This window comes from Puntigrus tetrazona, chromosome 5 (assembly GCF_018831695.1).
Source record: "Puntigrus tetrazona isolate hp1 chromosome 5, ASM1883169v1, whole genome shotgun sequence".
In the NCBI taxonomy this organism is placed as follows: Eukaryota; Metazoa; Chordata; class Actinopteri; order Cypriniformes; family Cyprinidae; genus Puntigrus; species Puntigrus tetrazona.
The window spans coordinates 4283592-4302987 of NC_056703.1; the positions used below are offsets into that span (position 1 = coordinate 4283592).

General features: G+C 42.6%; 1 protein-coding gene across 1 annotated transcript in view; it reads right to left on the reverse strand.

The window, feature by feature from the left end:
* Positions 1 to 4207: 4207 nt before the first annotated feature.
* The window catches only part of LOC122345409 (5-hydroxytryptamine receptor 7-like), a 31937-nt gene continuing 16748 nt past the window's right edge, over positions 4208 to 19396 (reverse strand). Inside the window, 2 exon segments of the mRNA XM_043239521.1 lie at positions 4208 to 5250; positions 5252 to 5270. Coding sequence (XP_043095456.1) covers positions 4522 to 5250; positions 5252 to 5270 — 748 coding nt within the window. The 3' untranslated portion in view covers positions 4208 to 4521.

Below are 19396 nucleotides of genomic sequence, written 5' to 3' on the forward strand. Positions count from 1 at the left end.
CATCTCTCTTAAACTGGAATGGATTTATTAGTGCATATTCCTTCTAGAAAACAATAAACATAAAGCTTTTGAAAAGTTCTCAAGACCTAAACACTCTTAAAAGGAAGGTTCTGTACCAGTATTGATGGAGAAAAACCTCCAGGAAAACAATTTCGCTGCTCAAATGTCTTATAATGACAATAGAGTGAAGAAAAGCACGAAAGTTCACAAGACTCCACCGTAATCCATGAATATACTCGCGGCTCACCTCTTTCCTGCACGAAAACAACCACTTTAACAGCTGGAATAATTAATAAAATAGAAATATTAGCTGGTGCAATAACAATATACACGGTAAAGTGATTCTATGACGCTTTTAGTGGGGTCCAGTCATCTGAACAATTTCATTGTGTACAAATGTTTATGCTAATGTCATTATACCTTTATTTACATCATATTACACTTTTTGAAAGCAGTCTTATGCTCAAAAAGACTATTTATTTTTTCAAAAATATATAGTACAGTATTCAGTTTTCAATTTTATCATATTTTAAAATGATTCTTCAGAGACGATTCTAATATGGAAATGTAGAAATTAGGTATTTTTTGTTGTCATTTAGGTTCCTTTGATTAATCATTTTTTTAAAACGCGTATATCATACGCTTTAATTCATTAAATTAGGAAAATAAGTTTAGGAGTCCACAGGAAATCCATTGCGTTACCATGATCGTTTTTTTTTTTCTAAATCACAGATTGGTTGATATCAACGCTTTGGCATCGGCGCTAATGCATTTCACAGATTTCTCGTAATAAACGGGATCTACAACTTTTGGCAGGCGCGGGAAAGATCCATCCGTTCCTCATCCAAGTTACAGCACACATCAACCAACAGCTTCTGTCGCTAAACACACGCTAGCGTAGCTTCAGTCTGAAAAGAGTCCCCCGTTCCTTCTCACAAACTACTTTCTTGATCCGTGCGTCTAAACACTGGTCATCGGGTTCAGATCCATTTATTTCCAGGCGACTGCACATGGCTAATGTAACCATAAGTACCAGCACTTTACCTGATAATGACATGTCTTGGGCTGCCGTACATCAATCATGTTTTATCCTCCTCTATCTTCTGCTCAGTGTTGTTCTATTCAGAGCTGTTGAACTGAACGTCCACGGCACTGTATGGGATACAGCATGCGTCACTGTGCGCTGTATTTTAAGGTATGCAGCATTTGGTTCGTTTACCTGAAGTGTCTATTTTTGCATTGTAGTTTTTGTTCCTAATTGCGGTGTGTTTACACCATCAGCGCGAGTATAAATAACGGGGGAGTAAAAGAGGTAGCTAGTAGCTAGATAATGACTGTAGTTTTAAGACATACAGCTCTTAAGAGAGATAATCCAAATGCAAGCAGCTTCCCCACTGTAATTTATTCAGAAACATGCAGCAATTAGATATGCATTATTCTGTAGTACGTGCGACTGAACATGGAAGAGCACTTCATTTCCTGGAATGCATCATGTTGAGTTTCAATTCAGTAAATTTCTCTTTCCGTCATTTCGCTTCCTGCGTGTTGCGGCCAAATGAAATGCCAGCCAATGAACTGAAAGGTGGCCAACTGTTAGTTTGTTCAGTTTGCAAACCGAACTCTGAAGTCAAATAATTTTGGTTCTGCACCAAAAGCTGGAGCGTGAAAAAAAAAATAAAACTGTTTATCCATCAGGTCATCCAAGATGAGTAATAATTTACCACAAAAGAAAAATTATTTACAACTCGGTTGGCCTCGGGGTGAGTCATTTCTCAGCAGATTTTCTTTTTTGGATGAATTTTTTCGAAGTGCATGCCCCTATTATGGATTTTTGAAAACGAGCTTTCTCGCGGTGTGTAACAGCTCTAAGTGAATAAAAAACATCCTGCAAAGCTTTAAATCTGAAATTGCACCGTATGAAAAGTTATCGTCTCTCAAGAGAAAGAGTTGACTCTGAATCGTTTGAACGGTGCGCTTTTAAAATTAAGCACTTGGTTAGTATATCGTCGTCCACTTGTTGGTCTTTTGGCGTTAATCTGAATGAAAATGCTGATTCGCTCTTTCCCACGAGGTGTTAAAAACTCACAAACTGCCTCTTCAATGAAATCAGCCGGAGGGGTTTGGAAAAATGAATCACTAAATGAATCATATGGGAGCCGTTGAACAAATAAGGTAAAAATAAATGCATATTATAAGAAAATTTAAATATTAACCCGTTGAACCTTTGAAATGAACCTTTCACAACCCATCATAGGGGCACCTAAAAAGTGTTTCAATTATGTAATTAATTTAAATCGTATTTTAAAATCACATTAGCAACTGACAACCTTTGGTTCCTGGCAACCATGCACGGCCGCATCTTTATGCAAAGGTTGTTAGATATCCGACTATTCTTGTCATGTACCGCGAATCAGCGCAAAAGATCGTGCACAACCCACGCATACGTTGACAGGTTGGAATTAGACTTTCTTCACGAAATGCCAAAATTGTCAAATCGATTTTTTGCTAATTTATTTCACTTCGCAACTCTCTGCAGTTTCCTTTTTGCTTTGACAACAACAATCTTGGCAAAACACTTAGTGTAGTCCTTGTGGGAAAAGGGAATACACAAAAACGCACAGGCAATTGCGACGCTTCTGGTGCGGGGTTAAAATCTGTGACAAGAAACACTTTGTAAGCCTCTCACAAAGATTTGGCAACATACATAAAGAACTGTACATCAAGAACACTTCTCCTCCTGTGTGTAAACAACCGCTTTGAGTCGCTCAGGCAATAATTTATCTGTTGATTAACGCAAGATTTCACAAGAATTCAGTCCCCAGTCAGTGTTTCTTACCGTGAGTTTCGTCATTCGTGGTTGAAGACACGCTTAAAGGCATTGAAAGTCTTTTTCAATTGCCTCACCAGGTCAAAAAAGGCTACAAAAATTGACAATGCCAGATCACGGAATATGCACAATGGCTCGCGGAGTCAGATGTTCCATCAAAGACAGCCGGCTCTTCCATGTTCTTAAAGGTCTTAAAATAGATGGACTGAGTCATCGGAAAAAGCAAGGTGAGTGTCCTGTCTCTTGTTGTCTCAAGGCAGGGATTCATGCTCACGCACACACACGTTCGATGGATTTCCAATATCAGTCAAGCCTCATAGTGACAACTGCCCACAAGCCCTTATTTTCCCTCCTCTGGAGACTCGGTTGCCAGATATGTACAGAACATCTGCTCTGAGGTGGCTGCATACTTTCTCAGAACACTCACAAGGTGGAGGGGAATCGACATGAGCTCTGCTCACGCAAAGAACGGAGACTATTGTTGTGATGAGAAAATTAACAGCTTTGTGACGAGAACAGCCCAGGACCGGAGAATCCCTATAATCACATCCTATCACTTTATGACAGCAAAAATTAGCTAACTCATGTGTGCATTTATAGACGGAAATAGCACACACGCACTGCCGTTAATATATAGAATGATATTTTAGGTATTTTGCAAAGGCATAGAATGAACATAGGGTTAATAAAGTCCACATTTTACTATTTAAAGTGCCCCGACCAGAATTCACTTAATATTTCAAAATTAGGGTAGATAATTGATTCTCATTTGATTTTTGAGAGGTGAAGCCAAAACCTGAACAATGCTTTCATTGGTTATTAAAATAATAGCCAATAGTCGCTTATCTTTATATATTATTAGTGACAGTGATCTTTTTAAAATTAAATTATGACTCAACTGTCCTAAGAGCATGAAATCAATATTTGATGTAGATTAAAATATATACACAACTGTTCAAAAGTTTGGGGTTGGTTATTTAAATATATATATATATATATATATATATATATAAATTAAATAACATCTCCTGTGCTCATCAAGGCTGTAGTAATTTGGTGAAAAATACAGAAAAACTTTATATTATTGTGGAATATAAAATAACTTCTATATTTTGGTATATTTTACATTTTCTCTTTTTCAATGATTGCAAAGCTGAATTATCAGCAGCCATTATGATCAATGTTGAAAACAGTTGTGCTTTTTTTATATTTTTGAGGAAACTGTGGCATTTATTGTTTTAGTGTTCTTTGATGAATAAAAAAATTCAAAAGCATATCTATTTTTAAATAATAAAGATTTTAGATTTTAGAATTTCCTAAAAAAATGAATTTCCTAAAAAAAAAAAAAAAAAGACCACAAACTTTTAAAAGTAGTGTATAATGATAATAATAATAATTTTCAAATGAGTCAAACCTTTACTCGCATGTCTCAAAAATCAACTGAATATTGTAGAAGATCTTAAAGCCCACTGAAATCAGGTGTAATACAGTATAGGCTACAAATAACGAAATGACTAGCGATCAAACATCTCAATGGAAATATGAGTGTTCTGAATAAGTACATGGCTCTGATTCCGTCTTTTGTTCACACCGTCGCTGCAAAAATCCCATAAGTGGACGTATCAGTGCACACGGTTCTGCTTCAAAGTCTTCCTCCACTGACAGTGATTCAGTCCTTTCTGAAGTGTGTGCTTTTAAACCTTCAGTGCTTCATGCACACCTACAGCCGACAGCCGGCGGTTTATGTTCCGGTACCTGCAGCGGAGCAGGTCTCTGTACGTGGAGCGCAGGTCCCGGTTGAAGAAAGCGTATATGAAGGGGTTCATTAGCGAGTTGGCATATCCAAACCACAGCAGCGTCCTCTCCAGCCATATTGGTATGCAACTACACTTGACCCCGCATATAAATGGTCTCGCTGTTGACAGAATGAAAAACGGCAGCCAACAAATACCGAAAACCCCGACGATCACGCCCAGCGTCGTAGCTGCTTTCTGCTCTCGCTTAAAGATGGAGATATTCTGTCGCTCGCGGCTGAGCAGCCGAGAAAGAGCGGCGCACTCCTCGGCTACGCCAGGCGTATGTTGGGGTTTTAGGCCTTGCATTCGGAGAGCCTCGCTGGCGACGGTCTCCAGACGATCCCGACGGGAGAAGTCGGTGAAGCGATGCTTGGCGCCGCTTTTTCTGGCGGCCTTGAAGATCTTGTAGTACATGAAGAGCATGACGATCATGGGGATGTAGAAGGCCACGGCGGTGGAGTAGATGGTGTAGCTGAAGTCCTGGCTGATTAGACAAACGCCGGCCGTGTTCACGTTCTTCGCCCAGCCGCAGAACGGCGGCAGGGTGATGGAGGCGGACACGAGCCACACACCAAAGATCATCTTCGCCATCAGCTGGCCGTTTTGTCGAGCAGGGTAGGTCAACGCGGCGGGTGATGCCAAGATACCTGCAATTAAACAAACATCTATAAGACTTTACGATGAGATGAATAATATTGAAACTGAAGTTCTAGCATTGATGAATGAATTGCAAAAACTTGTCATCATCTCTTTATCTATAACTAAAACCACACACATAAAAATAAACCACCCTGGTCTCATGGCTTAATCGTACCTTCGTGCACTTTTAAACGAGACCAACGAGTACATATCACTTCAGTTTCCAAAAGAGATGACCAGAGGCAGTAAAACACTTTTTACTTGAAGAATATCATGTTATGACTTCAAAACAATATTAATATGCTGGGATATTTGAAAGCTGATGCTTTTGAACATCAGCGTCACACGTTTCCAGCTTCATATCTATGTGTTTTCATAGACGGTAGGTTTGTTCATAGATCACGGAGTACAGAGATGTTCTTGAGAGACGAGGAGCTCCGGTTCAATCCTGTGTAACTACGGTCCGACAAAACAGTTCAGATCTGTGTAAAAGGAAGTTGAAATGCATTTTTTATATCAGTTTTGCATTTGTTGACACTATCGGGAACGTTCAGGGTTGGATTTGGTGTAGGGCATATTTCCAACATGATAGAGCATTAACTTTTAGCGACAGAGAGTCCATATCTATAGAGACAGACATATCTATATCAACGTAAACAAAAAATATCGAACCCGTGTTGTAGCACCACTCAGTGGACATTTCTCTTTGAAAATTCGGCGAAACATGCAGTAAGGTGCATAAAAACTGTACATATTTTTATGAGACCAGGTTGAAAATAAAGGTGATTGGTTACACTTTATTTTGATAGTGCACTATAGACATTTGTCTAAATATAACTAATTCTCATTCATTTGCAACTCTATGTCTACTAACTCTCAGAGTAGACTGTTAGGGTAGGTTTAGAGTTAATTGGAAAGTTGGAAAGTCAAAATATTGTTAGAAGACTACTAATACTCGAATGAGTGCTAGCTGACATGTAGTTGCAAAGGTACTTACTGTTAGTAGAATATCTAAAGTGGACTATAGAAATAAAGTGTTACCAGGTGATTGAACGTTTCTTCACAGCAAAGCCATATGTCAAAGGTTCTTTAAAGAACCATCTCTTTCTTACGTTTTTATGAACTGAAGAACCATCTTTCGACACAAAACAGAAAGGTTCTTCAGATGCTAAAGGTTCTTTACGGAACCATTTAGACGAAAAGGTCCTTTTATGGCACTGTGGAGCACCTTTTTTTGAGAGTGTAACTGAAATAAAGCTAAAAAAATATTGCTTTGATTTGCTTTGTGCTAAAAAAATAAGTTTAAGTACTAAAATGACTAAGTGAAATAAGTCAAAACATTTAATTCAGAATCAAATACATAAAAATATTACAAGATGGAACTAATAGAAAAGACAAAAGCACAAAAAAAAAAGCTAAAAATAAAACTTAATTCATAATATTAGCTATAATAATAAATCAACGTAACTAACACTGATCATTCCAAACCTGTATGATATTCTTTCCTCCAAACTCAAAATCTGATGTTTAACGCCCTAAAATCATAGTCCATTCTTGTGTTCTACATCCCAGTTCTTCTGCATTTACATTTAAATTGAAATGAATTCATTGGTAATCTTATTCTTCACCACAGCTCTTTAACCTCACTCTGTTTGCATGTATATTCAATACGGCACGCCCAAACATGTCACACAAGGTTTGACATCAATGATTCATGCGAGTCTTGTCGCTGAATGCGATGCACCAAATAGAAATGCCTACATCGTGCTAATGAAATTTCACGGGTCAAAGAAAAGATTTTCATTGACTAACAACTGAAAATTCGATTTATACCCATTCTCAACATCGTTTTTTTTTTGTTTCCACTGGTCTGAAACAACACCAAGTTGAGTAAACAATGCCAATTTTTTACTCTAACAATTAAGATCAAAGGACAGATCCACAGATATTAAACAGATGCCAATAAAGAACCTTTATAAGTCACGCAAGTTCTGTACCAAAACCATTATGTACTGCAGATGCATTAACTCGCCTCAAGCTTGTTTTTTCCCAATTCTGCTCAATAAGACCATAGGCGGTACTCCACAAGATGATTGAGAGGCAAATCAGATTGATGCGAGACATTGAGCGTTTTAAAGAAATTAAGTTCACATCAGGGGCACACTACAGAGCGATGAGAGGGTGGCACAAATTGCGTTTGTCTGAGCAGTTCTTGTCTGCGCCAATCAGCACCCACTTGAGCCGAGTTGATGAGCAGAAACGGTGGATTCGCGAAAAATGCATGAACCAAAAAGAGATCAATTATGTTATCGCCACTTCTGCCACTGAGGAAATTGACCTTGATGCCGCCATTGCATCTGTCGTGGTTAAAGAAGCACGTTTAAAGAGAAGAAGATTACAGCTCTCGGTGGTTTGATGAAGGATTCTCATTGCCGTGACCCCTGCCCCCGGGAGACACTTATACAAGAACATGCTTTCCATAAAGATCTCAGTTTAATCTCAGTGCTGGGCTTGTTGTGAGTTCAGAATGTCTGTAAAGAGTTAGTAGAAGACCATGTATAAAACTGGGTATATCAAGAGATGAAGGTGCACATATATTCATCTGGCTGACACTTTGGTCCTAAGTGGCTTACGAGTGATATTAAAAAGTACCATGTTGCCAAATGTAGGTCACACTGAACTCACGGCATACTCTCTTCGAATATAGTTTTTGTTATCTGCCACAATGATGAGATCTCCCTGAAATATCTACAGTATATTGATGCTTAAAGCATTTAGCTTTTTAGAATCTACAATAATTAATATCTTTTGGTTTGAACTGTATGTTTTTGAATCGTTTCAGAAGACTCGTTTGTTCCTGTGAACTCCGATTCAGTTCTTTTCATTCAAACAAGTCTTTTCAGTGTAATTAATGTAATCTGATTCAGTAATATATTACTCTTTTTCATTCAAAAAGCCAACATGCTGAATTAACGAGTCCTTCACTAAATGAACTCAGTGAATAAGAGCGGTTTCTGAATCAGCATTATCTTCTTCTCCAGAAGTAGAATATTTTTAGTTTATTACACAGCTCTATTCTTGTTGGTCAGTTGCGGCATTCAGCACTCAGATATTTTCTAATATTCACCATTGTTCATAACAATGCACAATAATGGACTTTTTTAGTGAAAGCTTAAGTTGAAATTAGTTTCAGCTTACAACATTTTCATATCTGAAATTCAAACATTATTATAGCATTATCCTTGGAGTTTGGTTATGCAGAAAATCAAAAAAAAAAAAAAAGGAAAATGACCCTGGTCATTTGCTTTTTACAATGTTATGTGTATTTTCTATGCAACAAATATGTAAACACTTTCTAGGCCTAAACACAGATCAAATTGACATGATATGAATTTTTAACACGTATGTCCACTTATGTCCAGTAGCTATCGTTGACATTTTTATGATATATATGAGCCTGGACCACAAAAGCAGTCATAAGGTACATTCTTATTAAATAGAGATTCATACATCATCTGAAAACGGAATAAATCCGTTTTCCATTGATATATGGTTTGGCAGGATAGGCGATCTGGCAAAGATACAGCGATTTAAAAATCTGTAATTCGAAGGTGCAAAAAAAAAAATCGAAATATTGGAAAAATCTAATTTTTTGCATATTACTAATAAAAAATGAAAGGAATAGTTCACCCAAAAATTTTAATTACAGCACGTTTTATTTACCCCCAAGCCATCCTAGGTGTATCTGAACACAGTCCGAGTTTATTTTACATTTTGGTTGGTAATGCTGGTGCATAGCAGCCACTATTTTCGTTATTATTTACAGAGCTTCAAAATAATGGCCGCTATCCACCAGCACTATCAAGCTCGGAAGAGCCAGGATACATTTTTACAAAAACTCAGAAAGAAAGAAAGTCACATAGACTTAGGGATGTCTTCGGGTGAGCAAAGTGTGCCAAACTTTTCATTTTTGGGTGAACTATTCCTTTAAGTTTTGGTATTCTTATGATAGGAAATGTGCAAAATATCCTCACGAAACGCTTAACATCCTAGTGATTTTTGGCATGAAAGAAAATTTATCATTTTGAGCCATACAATGCATCTCTGGCTAATGCAACAAACAGACCTCTGCTGCTGTGCTCCAGGGCCTTTGACAGAGCAAAGATGATGATACAACTCTGAAATAAAATATCCTCCATATACAGTGACAGCTCCATATACACTAATTCTCCATGGCACCAGCTCCGGCTCAGACCCCGTCAGCTGCATAAAGTGAACCATTCCAACTTCCCTTTAAGCAGCTTAGCAGTCAAACACCCATTGGTTTATGACTCCCGGGGCACCGTGGAGGTCCTCGGGTCACGTAAATAACATAGCCATTATTTATGTAATAACACTGAGGGCACGGTGGGGTTCCAAGGCTAGAATCATTTTAATCACAATTCTGGGTCATATGGAAAATGCAGTCTGACCTTTTCATGTTATCCTTTGTACAGCATTTGCAATTTTCCACTTCAAAATGAAATATAAAAAAATGCGAGAGACCTTATGACGCAAAATAAGGCTAGAAGTGGTTCGGGCTTTATAGATCTCGTGTGAATGTACATTTAAAGCATGTTTGTCTGCTGGGCTATCGATTTATTTAGGCGCAATGTTTTCTTAAAGTAATAGTTCACCCCAAAATAACATCCGAGATGTAGAGGATTTTGTTTCTTGGAGAGATGCATTACATCTCTTGCTCAGCAGTGGATCCCGAGCAGTGAATGGGTGCCGTCAGTACAACTGATAAATACATCACAAGTCAGCCACGCTCCAGTCCATCAGTTAACACTTTTGCAAGTATTTGTATTTATAAAAAAGCATAATTAAAGCGTTTCAACGTTGAAGCATCAGTAGCGATCACCTCTAAATGGTGTTCGATTTCTGCACGCATCCCTCCTGATTCAGATGAAATATTCACTGAATGAAACAATAATATGGACGTGCTTTGGCTGGAAGCAAAATTCTGACGGCACCCATTAACTCGAAGCGATTTCAGGCTAAATTTCCCAATATCTCTTCCAATGAGGAAAAATGTCTCTACATCTTGAATAACCTGTGGATAAATGCATTTTTAGATTTTTCTTTATTTTTTGCTAAACTTTTCCTTTAAAGCTTTGGCGGATTTTGGCAGAAGTGTTATTTCCCGTGTACTGAAATGTCAGACTTTTTCATGCAAGGAAAAAAAAAAAAAAAAAAAAGTGAACTCTTCCACTTAACATCGAACCATTTTCTGCTTCCATTGTCTTAAATTGCATCCATGACTTTTCAAAAGCATCTACTGTAAATGTCAGTTTGATGTAGTAACCATGGGAGCCACTAGTGAAAGTACGCTAAAAATAGCTGTGATAGATGTGTTTTTTCGTGTTGTGTCATCGTTGTATATATCAGATGTTGATGAATGTCTAGTGAAGAGTGAGAGAGAGCTTCTAGAAAAACCCTGGCTCTTTTCTTTCTCTCTTTAGCTCTGCTGATCTTGCTCTATCGTGCGGTCTCGGGTATACAGTAAGGCAGGGTTAATGGAGAGGATGTTTGACTTCCACCGTCCCGCTGAAGTGCGGGGAAGCGATGTCTATTTGAATGTTTTCCAAATCTTTTTAGGGCTGTGTTTTAAAAGCGCCATTCGTCTTTTCGTGTCTGGGACAACAGACGGTGAAATATTCAAAATATGAAAGTCAAGTGCTGCTTTTAGACGACGCAAACAAAAAGAATGGGGAAAAAAGCATCTCCTTCACCGCTCTTTAAAAGCTCTTGAAAATGTGCTGATATACATTTTGAAGACTGAAAAATAATTGCTGAAAATATTTGAGGTTTTGATTTCCCCTCTTTTCAATTCCATATATATATATATATTATATATACTGCATGAAAATTGCACAAATTTTCTTTACATTACCCTTCATACTGCTAGACATTTAAGGTTTTTTTACTTTTAAGTTTTTTAAATTCCAACTATCCTTATCATTGTGTTTTTTTTTTTTTGTTTTATGTGTTTCAGTTTTTCTACTAAAAATGTAATGTTTACTTGTTATTTGTCATTTGTTTGCAATTATTTTATTTATAAAAATGTACTATAAATGCAATAAATCTGAGAACATTCGCAAAAAAAAAATGTTTATTAGATTTGCATTAGTTTAATATTTTATATATATATTTTATATAAAATATATATATATTTTATGTATATATTTTATATATATATTTACATTCATATATATATATATATATATATATATTTTTTTTTTTTCATGTTACATGTATCAAGACATTTGCAATTTCTCTTGATTTTCTTATAATATTTCTTATCAATCCATAACTTACGTTTTATAGTAAACTCTCCCTTTGAGATCCAGGCTAAAGTGCTTGAGAGTCTGGGTGAACGGAGGACGAGACACAGGTCTGTCTCTGAATGAACTGATGAAGAGTGACACACAGAGGACAAAAAACAATCACGCAAAGGCATTCAGAGCGGCCATTGCTCCTTCATCCTCCTCCTCCTCCTCTCCATCAAAACACCCCATACTCTCCTCAGCCTTAACCTCGCCGTTGATCTCTCCTGACCTTCTCCTTCTCCTGAAATCCAGTTTTATTGCACGTATTAATGTGACGAGTTTTTGCGGTGCAGCGCTGTAACGTATGCACAGGGCACATGCATGATGCGTTTTGTGCCAAATGCACGGCGATCACACGCTAGCGTAATTCACACGGTATATTGTAACTAAAAATATAGAGAGAAATGCATTTGCTTCAAAAAGAAAAAAGAAATAACCTAAAGGACCTCTGCTTTTGATTGCATACATATATATATATATATATATATGTGTGTGTGTGTGTGTGTATGTATATATTCCACTATGGGAAGTGAGAATTGTCCGACTTGACAGCTGGTTCTTGACATCCGAGCTTGCAGCCGCCTACACCCGTCTACATTCAAGACCAGTCTTTTGGCATCTCAAATGATCCTAAAAGCCAAGGACTGCGGAGACTTGATGGAAAATGGCTGGTTTTTGGTGTTTCAGGGATAAACTCTCTCTCTGGCGGCATCATCTCGCTGTACAACATCGTTACAAGTGTTTTACGACATTTGCATTCTTTCTGTTTCTCTCTCATTCTCTCGCTGCGTATTTTTCAATAATTTACATCCGAATCCTAGAAGCTTTAGTGCTGCGTCTGGTTTCTGTCCAGGTTTTTTCAGGTCAGGGACAAAACCTGTGGCGGATCAGAACCAAAACGGACAACCCTTATCGTATTCTTTCCCACGCGAGCTTAATATCTCCGCTTCAGTTCATATTTTTGCATCAAACGAAGCGTCATTTACGGATTGTTTAATTCTATTTTTAGAAACCTCCGATTGCGGACTTGATGCGCTCGAGACGGTTTGTTGGTTGGCTGGGATCCGCAAAGTGTCATTCATGACAGGATTAGAAGAAGATTTTCTTCCGTTTAATCCTGCTGCCGTCTGAGAGAAAGGACGAAAAGAGATCTCCGATTTTGACAGCATCCTTAAGGGAAGCAGTTGCTGTTTTTTTTTTTTGTTGTAATGGACACAGTTGGCAAACACTGCCAGATTCAATTACCGCTTGCACACAATTACACTCGGTATTCGTATCTCACTGCACACGCACATAACCCACGGAGCTGCGATTTAGGAGGCGATCTAAGGCTTTGTTTCTTACGGGACATTCATCGACGGAATAAAAGAGTGCCTTTAAAACGTAAAGTGACTTTTAAACCTTTTAGGGGCGACGGCCCGGGTTCGAACCCTGACGTGTTTTAAGGAGACTGACTTGAAGCTGCGTTTAAGCGATAGTCTTCACGTGTTAAGCGCCGTGGAGAAAACTCAGGCTCTCTCTATGAAACGGCTGAAACGACAAGGCTGTTTTTAAAGGGAATGATCCAGGTTCAGCGCAAGTTCAGCCGTATCGACAGCAACGGCCGCCTGCTGTCGATTACGGAGAAAACAGCCTCTGTTCTTCTCTCGGTCTGTGCTGTCTGTGGGCTTGGTTTAGTTCGTCCAGAATTGCCTGAACTTAAAAAATCTTCCTCGCTGCGTTAAGCTACAGTTCAAGGCAGATACATTAGCCATTGTGTCCAAATCAACTTGAATTGTATACAATTGATCAGTTATGCATTACTGACGGATTTCATGAAGGTGTTCACATTATTGGCTGAAAAAATGCCTAGAAAACACCATTTATATATTCATTCAATTATAAAAGAAATTATATTTTCTTTTATATATATATATATATATATATATATATATATATATATATATATATATATATATATATATATATATATATATACATATATATTCTTATTTTTTATCTATTTATTAAAAAAATTAATTAGTTACCAAATAGCATGTAATTGATATCAATTAATCGTCTGACAGCATAAATGTGTGTGTATATATATATAATATATACACAATATATATATATATATATTTTTTTGCATATATATATATATATATATATAAGTATATATAAGTGCTGTCAAAAGGCATTTTTATTAATTTTTTTCTTCACATACGTGCATGCATTTGAGAGACGCTTTTCGGTTTAAAATGCACTTTAAAAATGCGACTTGTCTTCTCTGGTAATCAACGGCCTTGGTTTATTTTCCTTCACCCCAAAGGCAGGGCGCGTGCATTTTTGCAAACCGCGACTTTTGGCCGCTTTACAAACCGATGGGTGAATCAAAAACAAGTCGCTTCCGGATAAGCGTCCGCCTAATGAACAGATGCAAGCGCCCGACAGCTGCAGCGCTGCAAGCGCAGCTCGAGATGCACCGAACCCTGAATATTCCATCAAAACACACAAACTCGGGAGGAAGAATATGTCATTTTAACATCTACACTTTCACATAAAATCTGATAGCTCTTTGCCAAATTTGTTCTTTTGTGACAGCACCTAAAAAAACCCTCACATCTTCGACGGTCCTTGGGGGAAAGTCACGAAAACAAAATCTCATGAAATAAATCAGCGCTCCAGTGCTGTCTGCAGCTATATTTATACAGATCTATTCTGATTTATCATTGGCTTCGTAAACCCCCAAATTTACTTCTGCAATGCAGATTCAGAGGTAATTGCTCTCTAAATATGTCAGATGACACATGCCCTGCTGAGTTTATTAGCGGCAAACACCAATAGCTCCTCATTTATTAAGATAATTAATTGAACAAATTTCCTTAGTGCTGCTAATATGCATAAGCAGCTGCTGTCGTCCTAAGCGCCGAGTGTTGTGTCAGACAGACAAGAGAGCGAGCGAAAATAGCGCTTTAATACACCAGTCCAAGCTTTAGATCGCGTCGAGACGCGATACGTCGGCCGTATTATGGATGCACCGTGCCTCGAAACATATTTAGATATTTATTTGAGCTATGCTCAAAAGCACATTTATTTTGTCTTTTAAAAAACGCATTTAATAACACGTTTTATGCTGTTTATTCGGCATATCAATGATATTATAATCACATTTGCAATACATTTGTCCATGCTTAAAAAATATCCATTTTAAGTAATAAATTGCATTATGTAACAAAACATAAAACCAAGCGCACGATTATTGGTTTGCATAAATAAATGCGATTTGGTTCGTTTTTATTTCCATAATGCTATGCCATTCGAGCATTTCTGAATTTCCAACTTGTTATAAAAATAGTTTTTATTACTACTATTAAAAAATATTCATTAAATAATTTACTAATATATTGTTCACCCAATGAAGCAAGCATAAGCTTTTTCGCGTGTAAATAAATGTTAATATTGTGCTGAGTCGGCTGCCTCCTCTTTATTGTCACCATCACCCCGTCCTTTATTACGCCGCCTTCACCCAGGCTCCCGCGGGGGAGTGGGTGTGTTCGAGAAGGAGGGGCGTGGTATCGGCCAGGTCTGGCGGCGTGTGGCCAGAGGCACACCTGAAGAGTTAGCCTTGTCACGCCGCCGTTAAATGCCCTGCGCGCCTCTCCTCGGGGAGATCTCTTCCCGTGCATACACGCTGGTGTCCTCGTGGGTCCAGGAAGGGTGCGTGAAGGAGCTCGTCCGCCGCCGCTAGACAAGCGCGTCGTGGGACCCGTACAGTCCAGGCGGCGACTGCACCGGATCACGGCTGGCCAGGCCAGGATGCGAGCCGTTAAATCCTAAATCTCTGACGACCGGAGAAAAGAAGCGCGGAGATGCAGCGGAAGAAGCCGCCGCCCCTCGCGCCCGAACAGGAGAGGGGGAGCGCGTGCGACCCGCCGGACTCCGCCCCTTACCTGGACCCTGCCCCCTGGAACACTACCTGACCTTCCACAATCCCAGAAGCACAACTTGGGGCACCAGTTTCCCCTTTTATTTGGACACTTTTCCCCTTGGACACTTTATTTTGTACTATTTTTGTTAATAAAAAAAGCCTCTCCGAGGCCTGGCCTTACGCCACTGTGTCTGTCGTTGGCTCCTCCCGTCACAGTGGTGGAGAATGCGGGCAAGCGGAGCTTAGGCGGCACAGTTGGGCGACATCTGATGGCGTCATCCCCTCTCGCTGGTACCCATGCGGGACGGAGGAACAACGGAGACTCGCTCCCAGCCACCAGGAAGGGTAAGTGGCGCTTGCGTTTACTGTCATTTACCGGTGGCTGGTTGAGCATGTCGACTAATTCCCGGTTTCTCTGTCCCGGTGCGAGAGGGAGTTGCCGGAGAGAATCCCTGCCCCGCCCACTCCGACCGCTGGAGCCTGGTTGAGAAAGGTAGCACTCCTGCGTGGCGGCGACCGCTGGCGGGGTTGGCGGCAGGGAGAATGTGGCCGAGTCGGCTGCCCCTCCTCTTTATTGTCACCATCACCCGTCCTTTGTTAGCCGCCCTTCACCAGGCTCCCGGCGGGAGTGGGTGTGTTCGAAGGAGGCGTGGTATCGGCCAGGTCTGGCGGCGTGTGAGCACACCTGAAGGGGATTTAGCCTTGTCACCGCCGCGTTAAATGCCCTGCGGCGCCTCTCCTCGGGAGACCGGTCTCTTCCCCGTGCATGCGCGCTGGTGTCCCGTGGGTCCAGGAAGGGGTGCGTGAAGGAGCTGCGTCCGCGCTAGACAAGCGGCGTCGTGGGACCCGTACAGTCAGGCGGCGACTGCACCGGATCACTGGCGGGGCCCAGGATGCCGAGCCGTTAAATCCCTAAATCTCTGGCGGCCGGAGGAAAGAAGCGACGGAGATGCAGCGGAAAAGCCGCCGCCCCTCGCGCCCGAACAGGAGAGGGGGCGCGTGCGACCGCCGGACTCCGCCCCTTACCTGGACCCTGCCCCTGGAACACTACCTGACCTTCCACAATCCCAGAAGCTGCTGAGGCACCAGTTTCCCCTTTTATTTGGACACTTTTCCCCTTGGACACTTTATTTTGTACTATTTTTATTAACAAAAATAGTACAAAATAAAGTAATCCAAAAAGAAAAGTGTCCCGGAAATAAAAGGGGAAACTGGTGCCCTCGTTGTGCTTCTGGGACGTGGAAGGTCGGAAATAGTGTTCCAGAGGGCAGGCTCCAGGTAAGGGGGCGGAGTCGGCGACATGCACGCTCTCCTCTCCTGTTGAGCGCGGCGGCGGCGGCTTCTCCGGCGGCTCCTCGACTCTCGATCTTCTCCGGCAGGCCCAGCGATTTAACTGCTCGCATCCTGGCCCGTCGGCGTGATCCGGTCGTCGTCGCCTGGACTGTACGGTCCCGGCGCGCTTGTCTGGCGGCGGACGCGGCTCCTTCACGCGCCCTTCCTGGACCCAAGACACCAGCGTGCATGCCGCGGGAAGAGACGTGCTCTCGAGGAGAGGCGCCGCAGGGCATGAACGGCGGCGGTGACAGGGCTAAATCCCTTCAGGTGTGCCTGCGTCTGCCGCCAGACCTGGCGACCTGCGCCCTCTCTCTCCGAACACACCCTCTCCCGTCGGGCTGGTGAAGGCGGCGAATAAAGGAGAGAGGTGATGGTGACAATAAAGAGGGGGGCGGCGACTCACGATCACATTCCCCCTGCCAGCGTCAACCCGTCGGCGTCGCCTGCGCGCAGGAGTGCTACCTTCTCAACCGGGCTCAGCGTCGGAAGTGGCGAGAATTCCTTCTCTGGCGGCTCCTCTGCGCGCGGACGGAGAAACGGGAATTAGTCGACATGCTCAACCAACACGGGTAAATGACAGTAACGCATGGCGTCACTTACCTTCCTGGTGGCTGAGGCGAAGTCTCGTTGTTCCTCGTCGGCATGGGTACCAGCGAGAGGGGATGACGTCATCGAATGTCGCCAACTGTGCCGTCTAAGCTCGCCTTGCCCGCATTCTCCACCACTGTGACGGGAGGAAACAACGACGAACACAGTGAAGCGTGGCGTCGGCTCCTCCGGAGGCTTTTTATTAACAAAAATAGTACAAAATAAAGTGTCCAAGAAAAAGTGTCCAAAATAAGGGGAAACTGGTGCCTCGTTGTGCTCTGGAGATTGTGAAGGTCAGGTAGTGTTCCAGGGGCGAAGGTCCAGGTAAGGGGGCGGAGTCGGCGACACGCGCTCCCTCTCCTGTTGGGCGCGAGGGGCGGCGGCTTCTTCGGCTGCTCGTCGCTTCTTTCCTCCGGTCGTCAAGATTTAGGGATTTAACGGCTCGGCATCCTGGCCCGTCGGTATGTGCGGTGCAGTCGCCGTGAACTGACTGTACGCGGTCCCACGACGGCGCTTGTCAGCGGGCGGACCGCAGCGGCTTCACGCACCTTTCCTGGACCACGCGCGAACCAGACACCAGCGCATGCATGCGGGAAAGACCGGTCTCCGAGAGCGGCGCGCGGGCATTTAACGGCGGCGGTGACAAGGCTAAATCCCCTTCAGGTGTGCTCGTCACGCGCCAGACCTGGCCGATACCACGCCCTCTCGAGAACGACACCACTCGCCGTGGGCCCTGGTGTGGGCGGGGACGGGGTGATGGTGACAATAAGAGGAGGAGGCAGCCGACTTCGTCACATTCTCTCCCCAGCGTCAACCCCGTCAGGCGGTCGCCATACGCAGGAGTGCTACCTTCCTCAACCAGGCTCCAGCGGTCGGAGTGGGCGGGGCAGGGATTCCTCTCGGGCAACTCCTCTCGCACCGGGACAGAGAAACGGGAATTGATCGACATGCTCAACCAGCCACCGGGTAAATGACAGTAAGCGCCAAGCGTCACTTACCCTTCCTGGTGGCTGGGGCGAGTCTCCGTTGTTCCTCCGTCCGGCATGGGTACCAGCGAGAGGATGGCGTCATCAGATGTCGCCCAACTGTGCCGTCTAAGCTCCGCCTTGCCGCATTCTCCACCACTGTGACGGGAGGAGCCAACGACAGACACAGTGGGCGTGGCGTCAGGCCTCGGAGAGGCTTTTTATTAACAAAAATAGTACAAAATAAAGTGTCAAGGGAAAAGTGTCCAAATAAAAGGGAAACTGGTGCCCTCGTTGTGCTTCTGGGATTGTGGAAGGTCAGGTAGTGTTCCAGGGGCAGGGTCCAGGTAAGGGCGGAGTCCGGCGGTCGCCGCGCGCTCCCCTCTCCTGTTGGGCGCGGGCGGCGGCGGCTTCTTCCGCGGCATCTCCGTCGCTTCTTTCCTCCGGTCGTCAGAGATTTAGGGATTTAACGGCTCGGCATCCTGGCCCGTCAGCGTATCCGGGTGCAGATCGTCGCCTGGACTGTACGGGTCCCCACGGCGCGCTTGTCTAGCGGCGGGGCGAGCTCCTTCACGCACCCTTCCTGGACCCACGAGGACACCAGCGTGCATGCACGGGGAAGAGACCGGTCTCCCGAGGAGCGCGCAGGGCATTTAACGGCGGCGGTGACAAGGCTAAATCCCCTTCAGGTGTGCCTCGTCACACGCCGCCAGACCTGGCCGATACCACGCCCCTCCTCTCGAACACACCCACTCCGTCCGGGAGCCTGGTGAAGAAGCGGCGAATAAAGGACGGGGTGATGGTGACAATAAAGAGGAGGGGCAGCCGACTCGTCACAATATTTAATAATTCCCTTGGTTGACATTAATATCTCTATCAAGATACTCTCGTACTGTTCTCAGTCTGTTTAAACACGCTGAATTATCATAATTTAGAATAGAAATGGCTGAACAAACATTTAGACG